The sequence below is a fragment of the Neovison vison genome, chromosome 14, assembly GCF_020171115.1.
Source record: "Neovison vison isolate M4711 chromosome 14, ASM_NN_V1, whole genome shotgun sequence".
NCBI classification, from domain to species: domain Eukaryota; kingdom Metazoa; phylum Chordata; class Mammalia; order Carnivora; family Mustelidae; genus Neogale; species Neogale vison.
In genome coordinates, this window is record NC_058104.1 from 30,469,704 (window position 1) to 30,488,493 (window position 18,790).

The window sequence follows — 18,790 nt, forward strand, 5'->3', positions numbered from 1 at the left end:
ACAATGGCAGACAACTTGGTCACATTTTCTTTGTAAAGGATAGGCTGCCTACTACTTCTGTTCAAGACAATTTTTTTTTAATACTTTGCCATTTTTTAGGCGAGCTTGAAGGCAGTACAGCATAAAGGTTAAGCAAGTATGCTCTACAATTAGATCAATTCATTCACTGATATTCATTCACTAGTATTTATTGGGGACCTGCTTTGTGGCAGGCAGGCATTGGGTCTCGATGCTGGGCATACTTCAGGGACTAAGACCATGCTCCTGCCCTCAGGGAGCTTGCATTCTTGCAACAGACTGTAAACATATATAAATAAATATGTGATCTTTCCATCTGGTTGGAAATGCAGACTCTAGGCCCCACCCCAGGCCTCTGGAATCAGAACCTTTATTTTAACAAGATGCCCCGGTGAGTCCTTGCATGCGAAAGTTTGAGAAACAGAGCTGGTAGCTGGAGCACCATGATGTGGGTTTGAATCCTGGCTCATCAAACCTGTGGCCTTCAGGAAATTTTCCTAAGCCTCTGTTTTCTTTCCTATAAAATGGGGATAATAATAGTGTTGCCTCCACAGAGTTATAGGTAAGGGTATAAAGGAAATGGTGCAAGTCAAGTGCTTAGCATAGAGCCTGGCACATGGTTAGGGCCTTGTAGGGGTTAGCTCTTGATTGCCTTGATCTGATCTGTGCATTTCCCCCCTAATATTTCCTGATTGTTTCCTAATGATTCGCCTTAATTTTTTTTTAATTTCCTGTCAAAGAAAAGTCCTATCAAAGAAAATCCTGTTTTGCAAAATGTCCTTGAGCTCATCAAAAAGACCTTTGTGCTCAGCGTGATTCCAGTGATACCCCAGAATGAAGGCACCTGATTTTCATCATCAGTTCCCAGGCCCAGTTCTCGGGCAATTTTCAGGGCCACCGGGCAGGCCAAAATAGGCCACAGCACTATAAATAGCGAGTTTAGGCTGTTTGGGGCCTAGCTTCCCAGGCCAGACCCTTCCCCTTCCCCCTGCCTGGTCCTGTGGTTATTTAAATATACTCTGGACTATATCTGTAAGTGGGTTTTTCTTTTTTTTTTTTTTTTTTTAAAGATTTTATTTATTTATTTGAGAGAGAGAGAGACAGTGAGAGAGAGCACGAGCGAGGAGAAGGTCAGAGAGCGAAGCAGACTCCCCATGGAGCTGGGAGCCCGATGCGGGACTCGATCCCGGGACTCCAGGATCACGCCCTGAGCCGAAGGCAGTCGTCCAACCAACTGAGCCACCCAGGCGTCCCTGTAAGTGGGTTTTTCTTAAGATGCCCAGAAAATGCTTTGCCAACTTGCCAGACTGTCTGCAAAACCCCCTTATTATTTGTTCAGTTGCAGCATATCCCCAATATAAGAAGGAGGCCAATAAACCAAACTCCAAGGGTGTTGTGAGGAGTAAATGAGGAAGCCACGTACTGGGGGGACTGGCTACAGAATGTGTAGGGCCTGGTGTAAAATACAAATGCAGATCCCCTTGTTCAAAGTTTTAAGAATTTCTCGATGATGATAGCAAGAGTATTAAAACAATGTGAGGCCCTTCTAAGCTGTGTGTGACCACCAAGGGCGATGCCCCTGAAGCCAGCTACAGGTACGAGGTGTGTGGGGGCACACGTGGCAATTAATACCAGCCAAATTCACAGCTTTTCTGGAGTCTTTCTCTATAAAGGGCTAATCAATTTCCCTTCAAAGCAAAGTATATGGTACGTTGTATAGCTGTAATCTGATTCCTTCTGCTGCTAAATCTTAGTGACTTAAGCCATAGCAATCCATTGTTTTTCACAGTTTGTGGGTTAACTGGCTAGTTCCTCCGCTACTTCTCCTCCACTCACTCATGGGGCTGCATTCAGCTGGTGTGTTTAATGGTGAACACTACAATCGGGAGCTTCCACTGTGGGATGTCCCCACGTAGCTCCACTCTGGGGCTCTGCGTCTGGTACTCCAGCCTCATCTGTACCGCCTTCAGTGGGCACTTCTTAGTTGTGATGGACCTTTCCAGCACATCATGGTATTCTCTGCCTAGATGATCTGGACTGGGAAGGTCCAAGTTGGCCTCACACACATATCTGGAGCCCTTCAGTTCTCCTCCACGTGGCTTGTCATCCTTCAGTGGGTCACACCAGCTTCCTTACATTTTGGAAGAAACAGCCCCCAAAATGGAAGCCTTAAGCCTTCTTGAGGACTAGACTCTGAAACTTGTTCAGCACTTTAGTTATCTTCGATTGGTCAAACCAAGTCATGAGGCTCACCTAGATTCAAAAGGGGGGTGGATAGACTCCTCCATTTAATGAGAAGAGTGGTATAATTTTCAAAAGGACAGGGTGCTTTTTGAAAAGGAAAGAGTGCTGGGATTCACTGGGGGCACAGTGTCATAGCTCTCAAACTGAAACCTATGTCAGAATTTTCTAGAAGGCATGTTAACACACGGATTGCTGGGCTCCAACTCCAGAGTAATCTGGGTCAGTAGGACTGGAATAAAGCCTAAGAACTTACATTTCAAACTAGCTCTCAAGAGATGTTGATGGTGCTCATTGGGGAATCACACTCTGAGAGCCACTGGTGGAGGGGTTAAGTGTTCATACTTTGGAGCAGTGCCTCTCAACCTTGACTGCACATTAGAAATATCTGGGCAGCTATAACTACATAAATGTCAGTTCCGGGTATCAGCGGTAACAAAGAGATCAAAGCATTATGCAGTAATACTGTCTTTGGCATCGTTCACATGGCTGTAATTTATAAATCATTGGAAAGTTCATCGAATCCCTTAAATGCTTTTGCAACTTAATCATTCCCTGATTATGTGGGTAAACAAGTACCAAGAAAAGTTGGATGAACTTTATCTCAACTGTCATCATTGAGCTATTGGGGGGAAATTCTGCTTTTTCCAAGTATGTACTGGGATATGACTTTATTATTAAAGGAACCTCAGTACAAATAGGTGTGGCTTCCCGGGAGAAGGCCTTTCTGGAACTGCACTGAGGAGACTGCCCCACCAAAAAGCAGCTGCTGTTCATGAGTCATACAGATCCTGTCTCCTGACCACACACTAATAGCCTGAGCCATCCTTCTTGACTCTGATTGTCAGAATTTGCAATAATTGATGTGGCATTGTGTAAGAACTGAGACAGAAAATGTACACATGGTAAAGCAGTAGGTCTCCTAACACTGAGCTCATTCTTCACGTTCTCTGTCCTTAGAGTAGCGTTTCAAACTTTTATTGTTCTTGCTAAACATATGTGTTGGTTCCGTGTCACATAGACTGAATCAGAATCTGCCAGGCAAGAGCCCGGAAGTTTTATTTTTAACGAGTCCCCTAAGTGATCTCAATAGCATCAGGTAAGGTTAGGGAATTAAAGCAATAATAATGTTATGGAATACATTCAGAAAGACAGAAGAAGCACTGAGGGAATCGGGGGGCTACAGTTCTAACGCCTACTCAAGGATCAGAGCAGGGGCTGACAAACTACAGCCCGTGGACCAAATCTGGCCCTCTGTCTATTTTTCCAAATAGTTTATTGGAACACAGCTGGGCCCATTTTTTAAAAAACATATTGTCTTTGGTTGCTTTTTTGCTTTAATGACAGCCATTGGGACAGAGACTATATGGTCCATAAAGACAAAAATAATCTGACCTTTTAAAAAAAAATTGTATTGACTCTTGGATAAAAAACATGACCTCAGACCTGGGCAAGCTTAGAATTAGAACTAAGGCCAGAGAGAAAGAGAGAGAGAGAGAGAAAGGGAGGGAGGAAGAGAGGGAGAGAGAAAGGAAGGAAGGAAGGAAGGAAGGAAGAAAAAAGGAAAGAACTAAGGCTCTCAGTAACTATGAGCTCATAATAAAAAATAAACCAACAAGGAATGGAGGCAGGGGGAGTCAGTGAGTACAACCAGCTGGAAAATCTAAGGCCTCAAGAGTGGCAATTTGAGACTATGAAATAAGTATTTTTGAGATGATTATAGAGATCTACTAAAAATTTTTTTAAAGAATATAAACCTCGCTGAAACAACGGGGTGATAAGAAAAAAAGGGATCAGATTTGAAAAAGAACTAAGTATAAGCTATAAAAATGAAAACCATTAAGTGAACAGGCTGAAGTCATGCTTCTCCAACTTCAGTAAGCATCAGGATCATCTGGAGAGTTCGTTAAAACTCAGACTGCTGGGGGCGCCTGAGTGGGTCAGTGGGTTAAGCCTCTGCCTTTGGCTCAGGCCATGATCCCAGGGTCCTGGGATCAAGCCCCACGTTGGGCTCTCTGCTCAGCGGGGAGCCTGCTTCCCCCTCTCCCTCTGCCTGCCTCTCTGCCTACTTGTGATCTCTGTCTGTCAAATAAATAAATAAAATCTTAAAAAACAAAACAAAACACCTCAGACTGCTGGCCCCACTCTCTCTTCAGTTCTGACTTAATAGGTGTTGGGTGGAAGCCGGGAATTTGCATGTCGAATGAGCTCCCAGGTACTGCTGATGGTGCTGATCCATGGGCCATCCTTTGGGTGTGCGTTAAGCAGCAGACAGACGCCACTGGAGGAGTAATTGCTATCCAGGGAGATCCGGGAGAAAGAAGGCAGCAGGGAGGTAGACGTGGGAAAGCAGTTGAGACAACAAGGTCAAACATAAGTCTAGTAGGAATTGCAGAGGGTGATGACAGAATGAGCAGGGAGACTCTCTTGCCCAGTAGCTCTGTTTACTGGGCTAGAACATCCCAGCTAAAGAAAACAGAAATCCCGAACTAGATAAATAAGGACAAAACCGCAGCAAAATGCTACCTGGTTAAACCATGGCATGCCAGAAGCAAAGAAGAAGCCTTACAGCTCTCTCGAAAGGATTCCCTACAAGGGAAAAACAAGGAGACTGATCAAGACTTCTCATCAGCAGTAGCATCCGCCAGAAAACGGTGATGTGCATCCTCTTCAAACCCTAAGGGAAAGTAACATTCAACAGAGAATTATATGCTCACCAAATTAACACTCAAGAGCAAGGGCTAAATACATTTTGAAACACATTCCTCATTGAAAGAACCACTAAATGATGTACTTGAGTTAGAAGGAAATTGAATCTACAAGGAAGGAGTGGGAGTAGAATGCAAGAAACAGTAGTGAAAGGGGAAGCTGCTAGATCCAAATATACATGGACTATTATATAATATATACATACATGGACACACATGCACATATATATGCATATAAACATATACACACACATGTATATACATGCACACGTGCACATGTATATACTGTATATGCATGTATACACATAGATGCTTATAAACATATACACATATGTATGCATATATACACACATCACATGCATATACACATACCACACACATATACACACACCACAGTCATATACACACACCAGTGAGGGATAAAGGACATGAAACTAAAATACTGGACAGCAATCACGAGAGTTGAGAGTGGGATGTTAAAAGTGTTCTTAAGTCCCGTAGCTGCTTGAGGGGAGGCTGGACAGACTCATTTTTTACTTTAAGTTGTTTATTACATTATAGCAACATTCAAAAAGTAGAATAAGAACTAACAATGCAGTAGAAGGGAAAAATGGAATTCAAAAAATCCAATACAATAAGAAGCAGGAAAGGAAAACAAAAAGACATAAGAACATGTAAATAAAAAACAAGATCAGTACAAATGTATTCCTGATCACAATAAATGTAAATAGAATGAGCTTTTGTGATTTTTCAGATTGGATTAAAAAGAAATTTGCCTCTGTGTTACGGGTGATACAAAATAACCCAGAATCGTTGAAAGTAAAGAGGGGGAGAAAGATAGACAATACAACACAAATACCAACTGAAAGGAAAGTGATCTTGCATTAGGAGCATCAGATAAAATAGACTATGAGAGAAAAAAAAAAAAAGAAACTTTTTTAGAGATAAAGCAAGTCCTTACTGGTAAAGGAATATCTGGTATTTTCTATTGGGTCAGACTTTTTGTAATGCTTTTTACAACACACTGAACTGAATTTACCATACGCTAATGTGATGAACACACCGTTTTAAAAAATGTTTCTCTAGAACACATTTCTACCCCTCCCTGAAAGCCCCAAGCAACTCCTAAGAGACATGCTGTCATACTACAGATGACTATCTGAAACACCCCCACAATAACAGGAAATATGTGATATCTACAGGTTTTTATAATTAGTTTCCCAACACAATAGGAACACTCATTACCACCCGAACGAGAAACTAACTTTTGTTTCATTTCACCAAAGATCTGAGAAGAAATCACAAAGCTTACTTACAGAGAGAAAATTGAATTTATGAGAGAGTTGGAAACTCTGAATATTCCATTAGGTATTTGAAAGAGAATTTGCAAACATTTATTTCCTTCATGTTGAAATCCACTTTTCTTGAGTACAAAATCCTTCAATATAATCATGAGTGAATCAAGTCACGACAAGGATGTGATAAGAACCTTCGGAGGCAGCTCACACCGAGTTGGAGGGTCACTCTTGCTCATGTTGCTGAAGGGCTGCCTGTTGTGTTGTTTCTGCAGCATCTTTCCAGGAATTGTAATATACTGAAAGTTTTTTTCCCCAAAGCCATTAGAAAAACTCCGGGGACTCATCCAGAGAAAGTAGTCATTGCTATGTTACTGTCTGTTTTGCCAAGAAGCAAGGAAACCAACTGAGCTAAGAGGAATTCAGAAGTATAGATCTAGGAAGGGTAACTTCCAAGTCCCAGTAGTGGCCCCTTTCTTCTTTCCTGCCTGCGGTCACCATTCTACACTCCTTATACCTCTACTGGCTGAACACTGCCTAAAGTTATATAATTACAAAATCATTTATGTATTCAATCATTTGCAAACCCTTGGGAAGAGGACTCACTTCCAGTTTTATGAATCACTGGCTTTTCAGCCAGTTGGCTCCATGTCCTACCAGCAACCTCACAATGTTACTGAAGGATGCAATCTCAGAGCTGAATTCTTATTCTTATTGCTCTTAAAAATATTTAGCTGTGTATGTATGTATTTTAGAAGGGGGGAGGGGCAGAGAGAGACAATCTCAAGCAGACTCCACACCGAGCGTGAAGCCTGACCCGGGGTGGATCCCACAGCCCGCGATTATGACCTAAGCTGACATCAAGAGTCGGGTGCTCAACCAACTGAGCCACCCCTTACTATTTTATTAGTTGAATTAAGAAATTGCTAACACTGGGGTGCCTGGGTGGCTCAGTGGGTTAAACCTCTGCCTTCAGCTCAAGTCATGATCCCAGGGTCCTGGAATCGAACCCTGCATCGGGCTCTCTGCTCAGCAGGAAGCCTACTTCCTCCTCTCTCCCTTCTTTCTGCCTGCCTCTCTGCCTACTTATGATCTCTGTCTGTCAAATAAATAAATAAAATCTTAAAAAAAAAAAAAAGAAATTGCTAACACAGTGAGGGCTTGTTATGGACCGGATAATATCTCATCTTGTTTTTAAAACACCAACGCAGTGAGGGATATATCTATACTATTCCCATTTTACAGATGAGGAAATCAAGGCTTAGAGAGTTTAAGTAACTTGCTCCAGGTTCCTTAGCTTGTTATATGAAGAGCTGAGATTCAACTTCAGGCTTTCTGATCCAAAGTTGGCTCTCTTTTTTTTTTTTTTTTTTTAAAGATTTTATTTATTTATCAGAGAGAGAGAGGGGGAGAGAGCAAGCACAGGCAGACAGAATGGCAGGCAGAGGCAGAGGGAGAAGCAGCCGAGCAAGGATCCCGATGTGGGACTCGATCCCAGGACGCTGGGACCATGACCCGAGTCGAAGGCAGCTGCCCAACCAACTGAGCCACCCAGGCGTCCCCAAAGTTGGCTCTCTTAACCAATACGGTACCCTGTTGGCTTTCATAAGAATAATAGATAATTAGGAGATTTTGAGTGGTTCACGGGCATCTTTTAAGAAATTCACATCCAAATAATGGAGTTTTCTTTCTGGACTTACCCCAAAGTCAAGTACACAATAATGTATATAACTCAGTGTGCCTATCTTGGAAAACAGATGGACTCCATGTGGTGATTTAAAGAAGTAAAAATAGGAAGCCACTCATCAGGGAGGCTTTTTTTTTTTTTTTTGTAAAGCAATGAAATTGTTTATGTGTTAAACATTACACTGCACTCTACGGTATTTGCTGATTGGCACAACCGCTGCTGTTTAAATTGATTCCGTAATCATGACCATAATGACCGGGATTAGCCCAGTTCAATGAGTGCGTGCTTTCCCCAGGGCTCACAAAAGCCTTCTCTAGGGATCGAGGCTTTCCTGGTAATGAGAAGTTAACTAACAAGGCTGCCGTACTCCGCTTTGGTAAACAGCAGTCCTCGGTTTGAAATGAAGGAAATCAAGAAAAAAGATGAAGGGTCTCTGGCCAGACAGAGGAAAATCACCTGCGCTGGTCAGCAGAACCCAGAGAACAACTGTCGGCTTCTGGAATGATGAAGGAAATGGGCGTTGCTGTTCGTTGAATATTTAGGTGATTGAGTGGTCAAAGGATTGTAGAAAAATTCATCAGATATTCTTAAGTTAAAGAACTCTTATTTGCCTCTCAGCAGCCTGTTACTTAAAATTGAAATGCTTGTATTCCTGAATCAATATATGTTCATTGTAATCCCAAACAATCCATCCAGAAAAATACCGAGTAAGAAGTGAAAGCCTCCTCCCTCATTTTACTTCCTCCCTAAAGGAACCCACACTCTGTGTGTCCATCCAAACTTTAAGAATACATCAGTTATGGAAGGAAAACTTCCAAACTCATTTTATGAGGCCAGCATTACCTCGATCCCAAAAACCATACAAAGGCCCCATCAAAAAAGAGAATTACAGACCAATATTGTTGATGAACACAGATATGAAAATTCTCACCAAAATACTAGCCAATAGGATCCAACAGTACATTAAAAGGATTATTTACCACGACCAAACAGGATTTATTCCAGGGCTGCAAGGTTGGTTCAACATCCTCAAATCAATCAATGTAATACAACACATTAATAAAAGAAAGAATAAGAACCATATGATACTCTCAATAGATGCTGAAAAAGCATTTGACAAAGTACATCATCCTTTCTTGCTCAAACCTTTTCAAAGTGTAGGGATAGAGGGTACACACCTCAATATCATCAAAGCCATCTATGAAAAACCCACAGCGAATATCATTCTCAATGGAGAAAAACTGAGAGCTTTTCTGCTAAGGTCAGGAATACAGCAGGGATGTCCTTTATCACCACTGCTATTCAACATAGTACTAGAAGTCCTAGCCTCAGTAATCAGACAACAAATAGAAATTAAAGGCATCCAAATTGTCAAAGAAGAAATCAAACTATTACTCTTTGCAGATAATATGATACTTCACATGGAAAACCCAAAAGACTCCACTCCAAATCTGCTAGAACTTGTACAGGAATTCAGTAAAGTGTCAGGCTGTAAAATGAGTGCACAGAAATCAATTGCATTTCTATACACCAACAACAAGGCAGAAGAAAGAGAAATTAAGGAGTCAATCCCTTTTACAATTGCACCAAAACCCATAAGATACCTAGAAATAAACCTAACCAAGGAGGCAAGGAATCTGTACTTAGAAAACTATAAGTACTCATGAAAGAAATTGAGGAAGACACAAAGAAATGGAAAAATGGTCCATGCTCTTGGATTGGAAGAACAAATATTGTGAAAATGTCTATGCTACCTACATATAGATACAAATTTTTGTCTACAAATACAAATCTTAGTCTATATAGATAGACAAAGCAATCTACACGTTTAATGCAATCCCTATCAAAATCCCATCCTTTTTTTTTTTCAAAGAAATGGAACAAATAATCCTAAAATTTATATGGAACCCGAAAAGACCTCGAATAGCAAGAGGAATGTTGAAAAAGAAAGCCAAAGTTGGTGACATCACAATTACATACTTTAAGCTCTATTACAAAGCTGTCATCATCAAGACAGTATGGTACCAGCACAAAAACAGATGACACACAGATCAATGGGACAGAATAGAGAGCCCAGAAATAGACCCACAACTCTATGGTCAACTAATCTTCGACAAAGCTGGAAAGAATGTCCAATGGAAAAAAGACAGTCTCTTCAACAAATGGTGTTGGGAAAATTGGACAGCCACACAAAAAAATGAAACTGGACAATTTGCTTACACCACACACAAAAATAGACTCAAAACGGATGAAGGACCTCAATGTGAGAAAGGAATCCATCAAAATCCTTGAGGAGAACACAGGCAATAACCTCTTTGACCTCAGCCACAACAACTTCTTTCTAGAAACATCACCAAAGGCAAGGGAAGCAAGGGCAAAAATGAACTATTGGGACTTCATCAAGATCAAATACTTTTGGACAGCAAAGGAAACAGTCAACAAAACCAAAAGACAAGTGACAGAATGGGAGAAGATATTCGCAAATGACATATCAGATAAAGGGCTAGTATCCAAAATCTATAAACAACTTATCAAACTCAACACCCAAAGAACAAATAATCGAATCAAGAAATGGGCAGAGGACATAACAGACATTTCTGCAAAGAAGACATCCAGATGGCCAACAGACACTTGAAAAAGTGCTCAACGTCACTTGGCATCAGGGAAATACAAATCAAAACTATAGTGAGATACCACCTCATACCAGTCAGAATGGATAAAATTAACCAGTCAGGAAACAACAGATGCTGGTGCGGATGCAGAGAAAGGGGAACCCTCCTACATTGTTGGTGGGAATGCAAGCTGGTGCAGCCACTCTGGAAAACAGCATGGAGGTTCCTCAAAATGTTGAAAATAGAACTGCCCTAGGACCCAGCAATTGCACTACTGGTTATTTACCCTAAAGATACAAACGTAGTGATCCAAAGGGGCACGTGCACCCAAATGTTTATAGCAACAATGTCCACAATAGCCAAACTATGGAAAGAACCTAGATGTCCATCAATAGATGAATGGATAAAGAAGATGTGGTATATATATATAGGAATACTATGCAGCCATCAAACGAAATGAAATCTTGCCATTTGCAATGACATGGATGGAACCAGAGGGTATCATGCTGAGCGAAATAGCTCAATCAGAGAAGGACAATTATATGATCTCCCTGATATGGGGGATTTGGGGGGCAATGTGGGGGGTATGGGCAGGGAGGGAAGGGGTGAGGCAGTATGGGATGGGGGGCCATGGGAGACTCTTGGTCTCGCAGGGCAGGCTGGGGGTTGCGGGGGTGGGGGTGTGGAGGGTGGGGTTGTGGATGTTGTGGTGGGGGGTGTTGTGGTGAGTGCTGTGGCGTGTGTGGGCCTGATGATTCGCTGACCTGTGTCCCTGGGGCTGGTAGTACATTGTATGTTGGTGGAAAGTAAAAAATCTTTTTTAAAAAGTTATGCTATAGGGGGGCCTGGGGGGCTTAGTCATTTAGTGTCTGCTTTTGGTTCAGGTCCTGATCCCAGGGTCCTCGGATGGAGCCCTGCATCGGGCTCCCTGCTCAGCGAGAAGCCTGTTTCTCCCTCTCCCACTCCTGCAGCTTGTGTTCCCACTCTTACTGTCTCTCTCTCTTTGTCAAATAAATAAAATCTTTTTTAAAAATAGAAGAATACATCAGTTATGCAGAAAGAACTTGACTGTAAGAAAATATATTCAATTTGCTTGATTTTAATTAGTGTTAACTTTTCTTTAGTGATTCAGAAGATCCTTCACATTTATTATCATTAAGGGTATCAGTTGTCACAGTGCAGAAATGTGGGGATTTCTGTGTGCTTGGACCCAGATAAATTGAAGCTGGTAGGAAAGATGTGGATAATCCCTTTTTTGCTGCCCAAGAGGCTTTGGGGCTTGCTCAATCCACAGAACAGAGATGTTGAAGGTGTCTAATCTTTTGAACACAAGACTTTCGTGCTCGCTTCGGCAGCACATATACTGAATACAAGACTTTCTAAAACAGTAAAAACATTGCATTGTAATTTAAAAGACTTAGGGGATTACCTTATGTTCTATGACATTAATAGAGGGGCATTTTACTCTCTGAAATTTGCATAACATTATACTGGTATATGTTATATACTTTATATACAAAGTACTTGATATGTATAAATACAATATACATATTATATATACATATACTATATATATGCATACAATATATACATATATGGTCCTTTGTGTGTGTGATTTTAAAAATATATATTTATAGATAAATTGTATATTTTCTTTTTTGTTAAACAAGTGTAGTTATTTATAAGTTCAGCAGGAAACTACAGTCCATCTTTTTTATTTTGGAAAAAAAAATCACTTGAGTAGTTTTTTTTTTTTTTTAAGAATTTATTTACTTATTTGATAGAGAGAGAGAGATAGCAAGTAGGCAGAGAGGTAGGCAGAGAGGCAGGCAGAGAGGGGGTGGGGAAGCAAGCTCCTTGCTGAGCAGAGAGCCTAATGCAGGGCTTGATCCCAGGACCTGAGCCAAAAGCAGAGGATTAACCCACTGAACCACCCAGGTGCCCCTTGAGTAGTTTTCTTAAGACAACCAAGGCACCCCATGCCCTGGGAGAGGAAGTAATAGGAAGGAATTTATTTTTCTTGAATCTGATAAGGTCATCTCTCCAAATGCCTCTTAATGAATAGAGCTCTGGTGCATGGTATCAATTCACGTAAAGAACCCAGGCACTTTCTAGAAGGGAAAGAGATTGCGATCACCCCAAACCCAACATTGCCCCCCACAAGTTTCCTAGTTATAAAAAGCCATGGAAGGACCCTTCTAGAGGACAACAGGATTTTTCAAAAACGAATCCAAGAAGCTTGGATTCCAGTGATCAGAGCAGGAAGTCTTAAGATCCAGTGCTGGTCTGAAACATCAGGAGGCAGGGACCTGGCTTTATGACATGATCACAATAAGCAGAAATGGACCACCGTTACACTCTACCCACCTTTCCTCCATCGCTAACTCTAGTTTGTGCTTCAAAACTCAGCCCAGGGATCATCTCCTCCATGAAGTGTTTGCTGACCACTCCAGGCTGAGTTCAGTTCCTCCTCTGCATTCCCTTCTACTCGTCAGTATCCTTGTTGATCTTATTCCTGAATACTCTGTGTCTCCTACTAGATTCTCAGCCCCTCAAGGGCAGCTGAAACAGTCTGCCTATATTTGAACCTCAACACCATTTCCTAGCTCTGCAGCTCGGCAAGCTGCCTAAACTGAGTTTCTTCATCTGTAAAATGGGCATAATCATTCTTGTCTTATTGGGTGTTTTGATGGTAAAATTTGTAAAACACTGAAACAATGCCTGGAACCTAAGTGCACATAAGTATGAGCTATGAAAGAATAAAATAAAACTTAATTCAAATTATTATCAAGAGTCTCTTTATTGACAGTGTCTAGCACAAAGCCCAGTATGCAGTCGGTGCTCAGTTGGTGTTAAACGGAACCGTGATTAATACATTGTCTGTGATTCTTCTAGAACCAATACAGTAGCCACCAGTTGTATGCGATCATTGAGCACTTGAAATGTGTCTAGCCCAAACCGAGGTGTGCTGTAACTGTAAAATACAGTAGATGTTGAGGACTTAATATGGAAAACAGAGAGTAAATTATCTCATAAATAATTTTTGTATTGCTTACATGTCAAAATAATATTTTGGACCTTTGAGGTTAAATAAAATATATTCTTAAAAATAATCTCACTGGGGCGCCTGGGTGGCTCAGTGGGTTAAAGCCTCTGCCTTCGGCTCAGGTCATGGTCTCAGGGTCCTGGGATCGAGCCCCACATTGGGCTCTCTGCTGTGCAGAGCCTGCTTCCCTTTCTCTCTCTACCTGCCTCTCTGCCTAATTGTAATCTCTGTCAAATAAATAAATAAATAAATAAATAAATAAATAAATAAAATATTAAAAAAAAATAATCTCACCAGCTCGTTTTTACTTTTTTAAAATGAAACTGCTAGGAAATTTAAAATTTCACATGTGGCCCCATCATATTTCTATTAGACAGCACAGGTCTAGAATGTTTTCAACCTACCATTATTATAGCAAATCCTCATACAACCTCATTTACACTCAAATATTACATAACCTGTAGGAGTTCAGGTAAATAGAACACTGATTCACTTGGAATCCAGAGTATATCCAATTAGTTTGTAAATGATTTTCCATGCAGAGTTAACAAGCTAATGTATAGACGTATTTTTGAAAAGGAACCAAAGCTTTGTGGGCATTTTCCAGGTTCGGTGCGATCCTGAGATTCAAGAGTTGCGTCAGTGGCAGAAGAAACTGCGCGAAGACAAGCACATTCGCCAGCGAGTCAAGATTTTCTGGGCCAAACAAGAACAGAAAGGTCAGTTGTTTGAGTCACAGTCTTTAGTTTGTTTAGGAAAAGACTGAGTCGAAAAATTGGAGGGGGAGGAGTCAAGATGGCGGAGAAGTAGCAGGCTGAGGAGAAGACTGAGTCGCAGCCCAGGCTCGAAAAGGAAGCCCTCTGAGTCCTTGTCAGGTCCTTGTCTCTGCAGGGAACTCACTTTGTGTGTGGGTTGGGGGAGTGACTGCAGATTAGGATTCTGCTCTGGAATGACAGAGGTGATGTCACATAATTTACAGGGCCATTCTCCTCACTCAGGGACAAACTCGGTGTCATCTGTGTCTGTAAGTCATTTTGCTTAAGCTGTAAGTCATCAAGGGTAACCCCTCATTTTGGAAGCACAGTGTCCATCAGTGTCATGGGTGGTTATCTTTTTTAAGTTGTTGATTGTGGTCTGAACTGAAATGATGCATCATGCTTGTCCTCTCTGTCTTTGTGAGAAACTAAACGTGCACACGACCATGCACAGACACACACAGAAATACAAAGAATAACAAGCACTCGTCTCCCGTCATATGCAGATGTCACCATTTTGTCCTATTTGCTTTCCACACTCTTTATTATAAAACTTTAAGTTACTACACATTTATGATAGGAAAATTAGAAAACCAACAGCCAAAAAAAGGGAAAAAACAGAAATCCCACCACTGTTACTATTTTGGTGTATATCCTGCTGTACTTTTTCCAGTGCAAACAGGTACAAATAGATATCCGTACATATTTTAATAAAGACTGGATTTCACATTGTTACCTTCTGTCCCATGATCTACCTTCTCACTGAACGTACTCAGAACATCATTATGGCCAACAACCAGAGAGTTGCATCCTGAAGTTTAACGGTTGTGAGGTATGGATTTAGCATCATTTATTCAAGCAGCAACATGGAAGGAGATTCAGGATATATTATCAAGTGGAAAAGAATCACAGAACCATCGGTTTTTATCCATATTACAAGTATATATGTGTAGGGGCACTTGGATGGCTCAGTTGTTGAGCGTCTGCCTTCAGCTCAGGTCATGATCTCAGGGTCCTGGAATCGAGCCCCGCATTGGGCTCCTTGGGGGGATCCTTCAGTGGGGAGCCTGCTTCCCCCTCTCCTCCCGCTCCTGCTCCCTCTCACTATCTGTCTCTCTCTGTCAAATAAAATCTTGAAGAAAAAAAAAAGTGTATACGTGGAAACATGGAGGTGTCTGAACGGCCTGGAAAGATACATTAAGGATGGTCACCTTTAGGATTTGGACAAGGGAGGAAGAGGTGCACTGTTGGAATCTTTTAAATAATTCATAGTACTTTAGAATTTATGAAAAATAAAACTTCTCACCTCAGCAGGTTATAGGCCATCCATGCTTTGAGCCCTGTCACCTCCCCATCCTTCCCTGTACCTGTCCCCCATCACTAGGCTACAGCCCTTCCAGACTTTTCTGTTCTTGTCATATGCCAGCGCCCACCCCCCACACCACCTTGGGGGTCTGTGCTTTCTATTTTTTTTCTGTCAAATCACTCATCCCCAGCTGCTTCTCATCTTCTAGGCCTGGGCATTACCTCCTCAAGGGACCTTCCCCCGGGACCAGGAGCCAGTCTATGAACAACCTCAGCATGACGGTGTCTAAACAAAGTCTTCCTCTTCTCCCCAGAAACCATCTTCAACCCTATTTTCTCAAACCTCTCTTCCCAATCCCTTCATGGCATATGTGGGGGATTCCGTGTTTTTTCAGTGTGTTCTAATTTCAGAAAGCCCAGTCTAGTTTAAAATTTCAATCTCAGATCCAGTTTGATGCTTACCCAACCGCATCTGCCCTCCATCCATGGGGATGGGAGTGGGGGAAAGAAGTGTTAGGTCTTTCACACTTCTATCCTTGCTTCTCCCGGATCCCTTTCTCCTGCGGTGGGATGGGTAGGAAGGAGGGAGATACAGGGGCATCCCTCTCTTCACTGTCTGTTGTCGTCCTCCCGTGGCCGCTGCTGCTTCTCTGGCTAAGGCTACCACTCATGTCCTGTGGGCAGGCGTCTCCACGCTGACTCTGTGACTCCTGTATCTCATATGATTCTTCCTGGAGGTGAAACAGTAGGCGGCAGAACACCTCTGGTTCTGTCTCTGCCTCTTCCACCACCACTTCGGGTCCCACCTCTACCAGTCTACTCCGAGTCTTTTGCTTTTGGGGTCTCCTTACCCAGTGGCCAGCCGTCTTGGTCAGAGCATTAGGAAAATAGTTCAAGTTACCTCTCACTGTCCACCTGACACACAGGAAACCAATGGTGGACACACAGACTTCTCCATGGTCTCCTTCTCTCTGCCCCAGTGTGTCTACCCAGATCACATCAAACCTCCTCAGATAGGCATAGAGGAATGATCTAGATGTAAGTCTACCTATAAAGCAGGTATTTAACCAAATAATGAGACACCCCCCAATCTTTTTGAGTTGTTCTCTTGGGATTTTCGCTCCCTTGCTTTAGGGCTTAGGTTTGGGGAAGCACCCATTTTAGTCTAAGAGAGGAGAGGGGCGCCTGGGTAGCTCAGTGGGTTAAGCCTCTGCCTTCAGCTCAGGTCATGATCTCAGGGTCCTGGGATCAAGCCCCACATCAGGCTCTCTGCTCAGCAGGAAGCCTGCTTCCCTCTCTCTCTGCCTGCTTCTCTGCCTACTTGTAATCTCTGTCAAATAAATAAATAAAATTTTTTAAAAAAAAATCAGTACTTGCTAACACCATTGAGTGAAACTTTGAGGAGGAATATGATATTTAGAGTCTCGAAATATCCCTCTACAAAGTAGTCATTAAACAAAAGGAAAAATATTAACTTTGCATTAGAGCAACCTGGCAGACCCAGCGTTCAAAATTAGTGTCACCAGTATTGGAACAAGCTGACATAACGTACCTTCTGGTGTGACGTACAAGACGGACACTCATCACATGTGCTTATCCACTCCTCCTGTCAAAACGCATAACTTGAATCTAATCATGGGGAAACATTGGACAAACCCAAGCTGAAGGACACGCACCGGAATAACTGATTTGGACTCTTAAAAAATGCCGGTGTCAAGAAAGACCAAGATTGAAGGAGAACCAAGGGGACGTGACAGCTAAACACAACATAGGATTTTAGATTGGATCCTGGATGGGAAAAAAATTCTAAGAAAGACATTATTGAGACAACCAGCAAACTTTGAATAGAGGCTTTATATAAATGACTACATAGCACTATCAAATTTCCTCATTTAAAAAAATATGTTATTTATTTATTTGTTTATTTGAGAGAGAGTGACAGAGAGGGCACAAGCAGGTGGACCTGCACAGGGAGAGGGAGAAGCAGGCTCCCCGCTGAACAGGGAGCCCAATGTGGAGCTCCATCCCAGGACCCCGAGATCATGACCTGAGCCGGAGGTAGACGCTTAACCAACTGAGCCACGCAGGCACCCCAAAAACAAAATCTTTAAAGAAAAAGAAAAGAAACCACCTCATTCTTAAGATACATGCTGAAGGCTTTAGGGATCAATGCTGTATACCCCATTGCTGCTAGACATGTTTGATGTGCACATATCAAGTATGATATGTAACTTAACCTCTAATAATTCAGAAAAAAAGAATGTGTAACACATATGTGTACATGTGCGCACACAGAGAGAAACCAGTAATGTAAATAAGGCACAGGGCAAACTACTGGTGAACTTGGGGATTCTGTGGATGATTTTTGCAACTTCTCTGTAAATCCAAAATTATTTTGAAATTGTAAGTCAAAAATTACCAGTGCCTCACTGCCACAGCTTCTGACCTGATGGTTTTGGGATGTGCTTCAGGCATCTGTGTTAACGTAAAGTTTCCGGGTTCTCCTGGTCAGCCGGGGTTGATACCCTAAGGAGGCACTGGCTCTGCACTGGTTTCGTGCTCTCTTTAAAATGTGGAGGCCTCCCAAAATAAAATAAAATAGAGCAATTCATTAAAAAAAAAAAAAAAAGTAAATAAATGAAATGTGGAATCCTCTAAGCTGCACGCTCTGAGCCCCGGGCAAGAGAAGTCCATCTGTTATTTGTTTACTTGGCAGTCATGTGTTTTCCTTATTAAAGTATAAGCTTCCTGAGGACAAAGACCTGTCCTCGGACAGTGCCCGGCACAAACTGAGCATCGAATAAATATTGGCTGAATGAGCAAGTGAGTGAGTAAATGGATGAGCAGGACCTGAGGCTTAAGGTGAGCCTGCCTGCAGACTATGCTGGAAAGGGGCAGGGGTTGGGGGTGGGGGGACCTCCAAGTAAGAGTTCATCACACTGGCGGTGTTAAAGCCTCCTTAAGGGTTTAACCCTTGCTAACCCTTGAGCTGTGACTGGCAGGCTCATATGCGCCTCTCTGCCACGCACAACTGCTGTTTCATTTCACTTCAAAATTGGAAGACAATCAAGGCTGTAATCAGTTTAAAGGTCAGGGAAAGTGCAGCGTGCCTATTTATTTCTG

The 18,790-nt window shown here is 42.1% G+C and overlaps 1 protein-coding gene across 2 annotated transcripts in view; it reads left to right on the forward strand.

Moving 5' to 3' along the window:
• The window catches only part of IQCK (IQ motif containing K), a 122,859-nt gene that overhangs the window by 72,605 nt on the left and 31,464 nt on the right, over positions 1-18,790 (forward strand). For both annotated transcript variants that reach the window (XR_006382355.1, XM_044234087.1), the window contains exon 8: positions 14,215-14,326. Coding sequence is in view for 1 of the 2 variants with exons in the window: in XM_044234087.1 (XP_044090022.1) it covers positions 14,215-14,326 (112 nt within the window). In the remaining variant the exon portion in view is untranslated. The remainder of the gene's footprint in view (positions 1-14,214; positions 14,327-18,790) is intronic.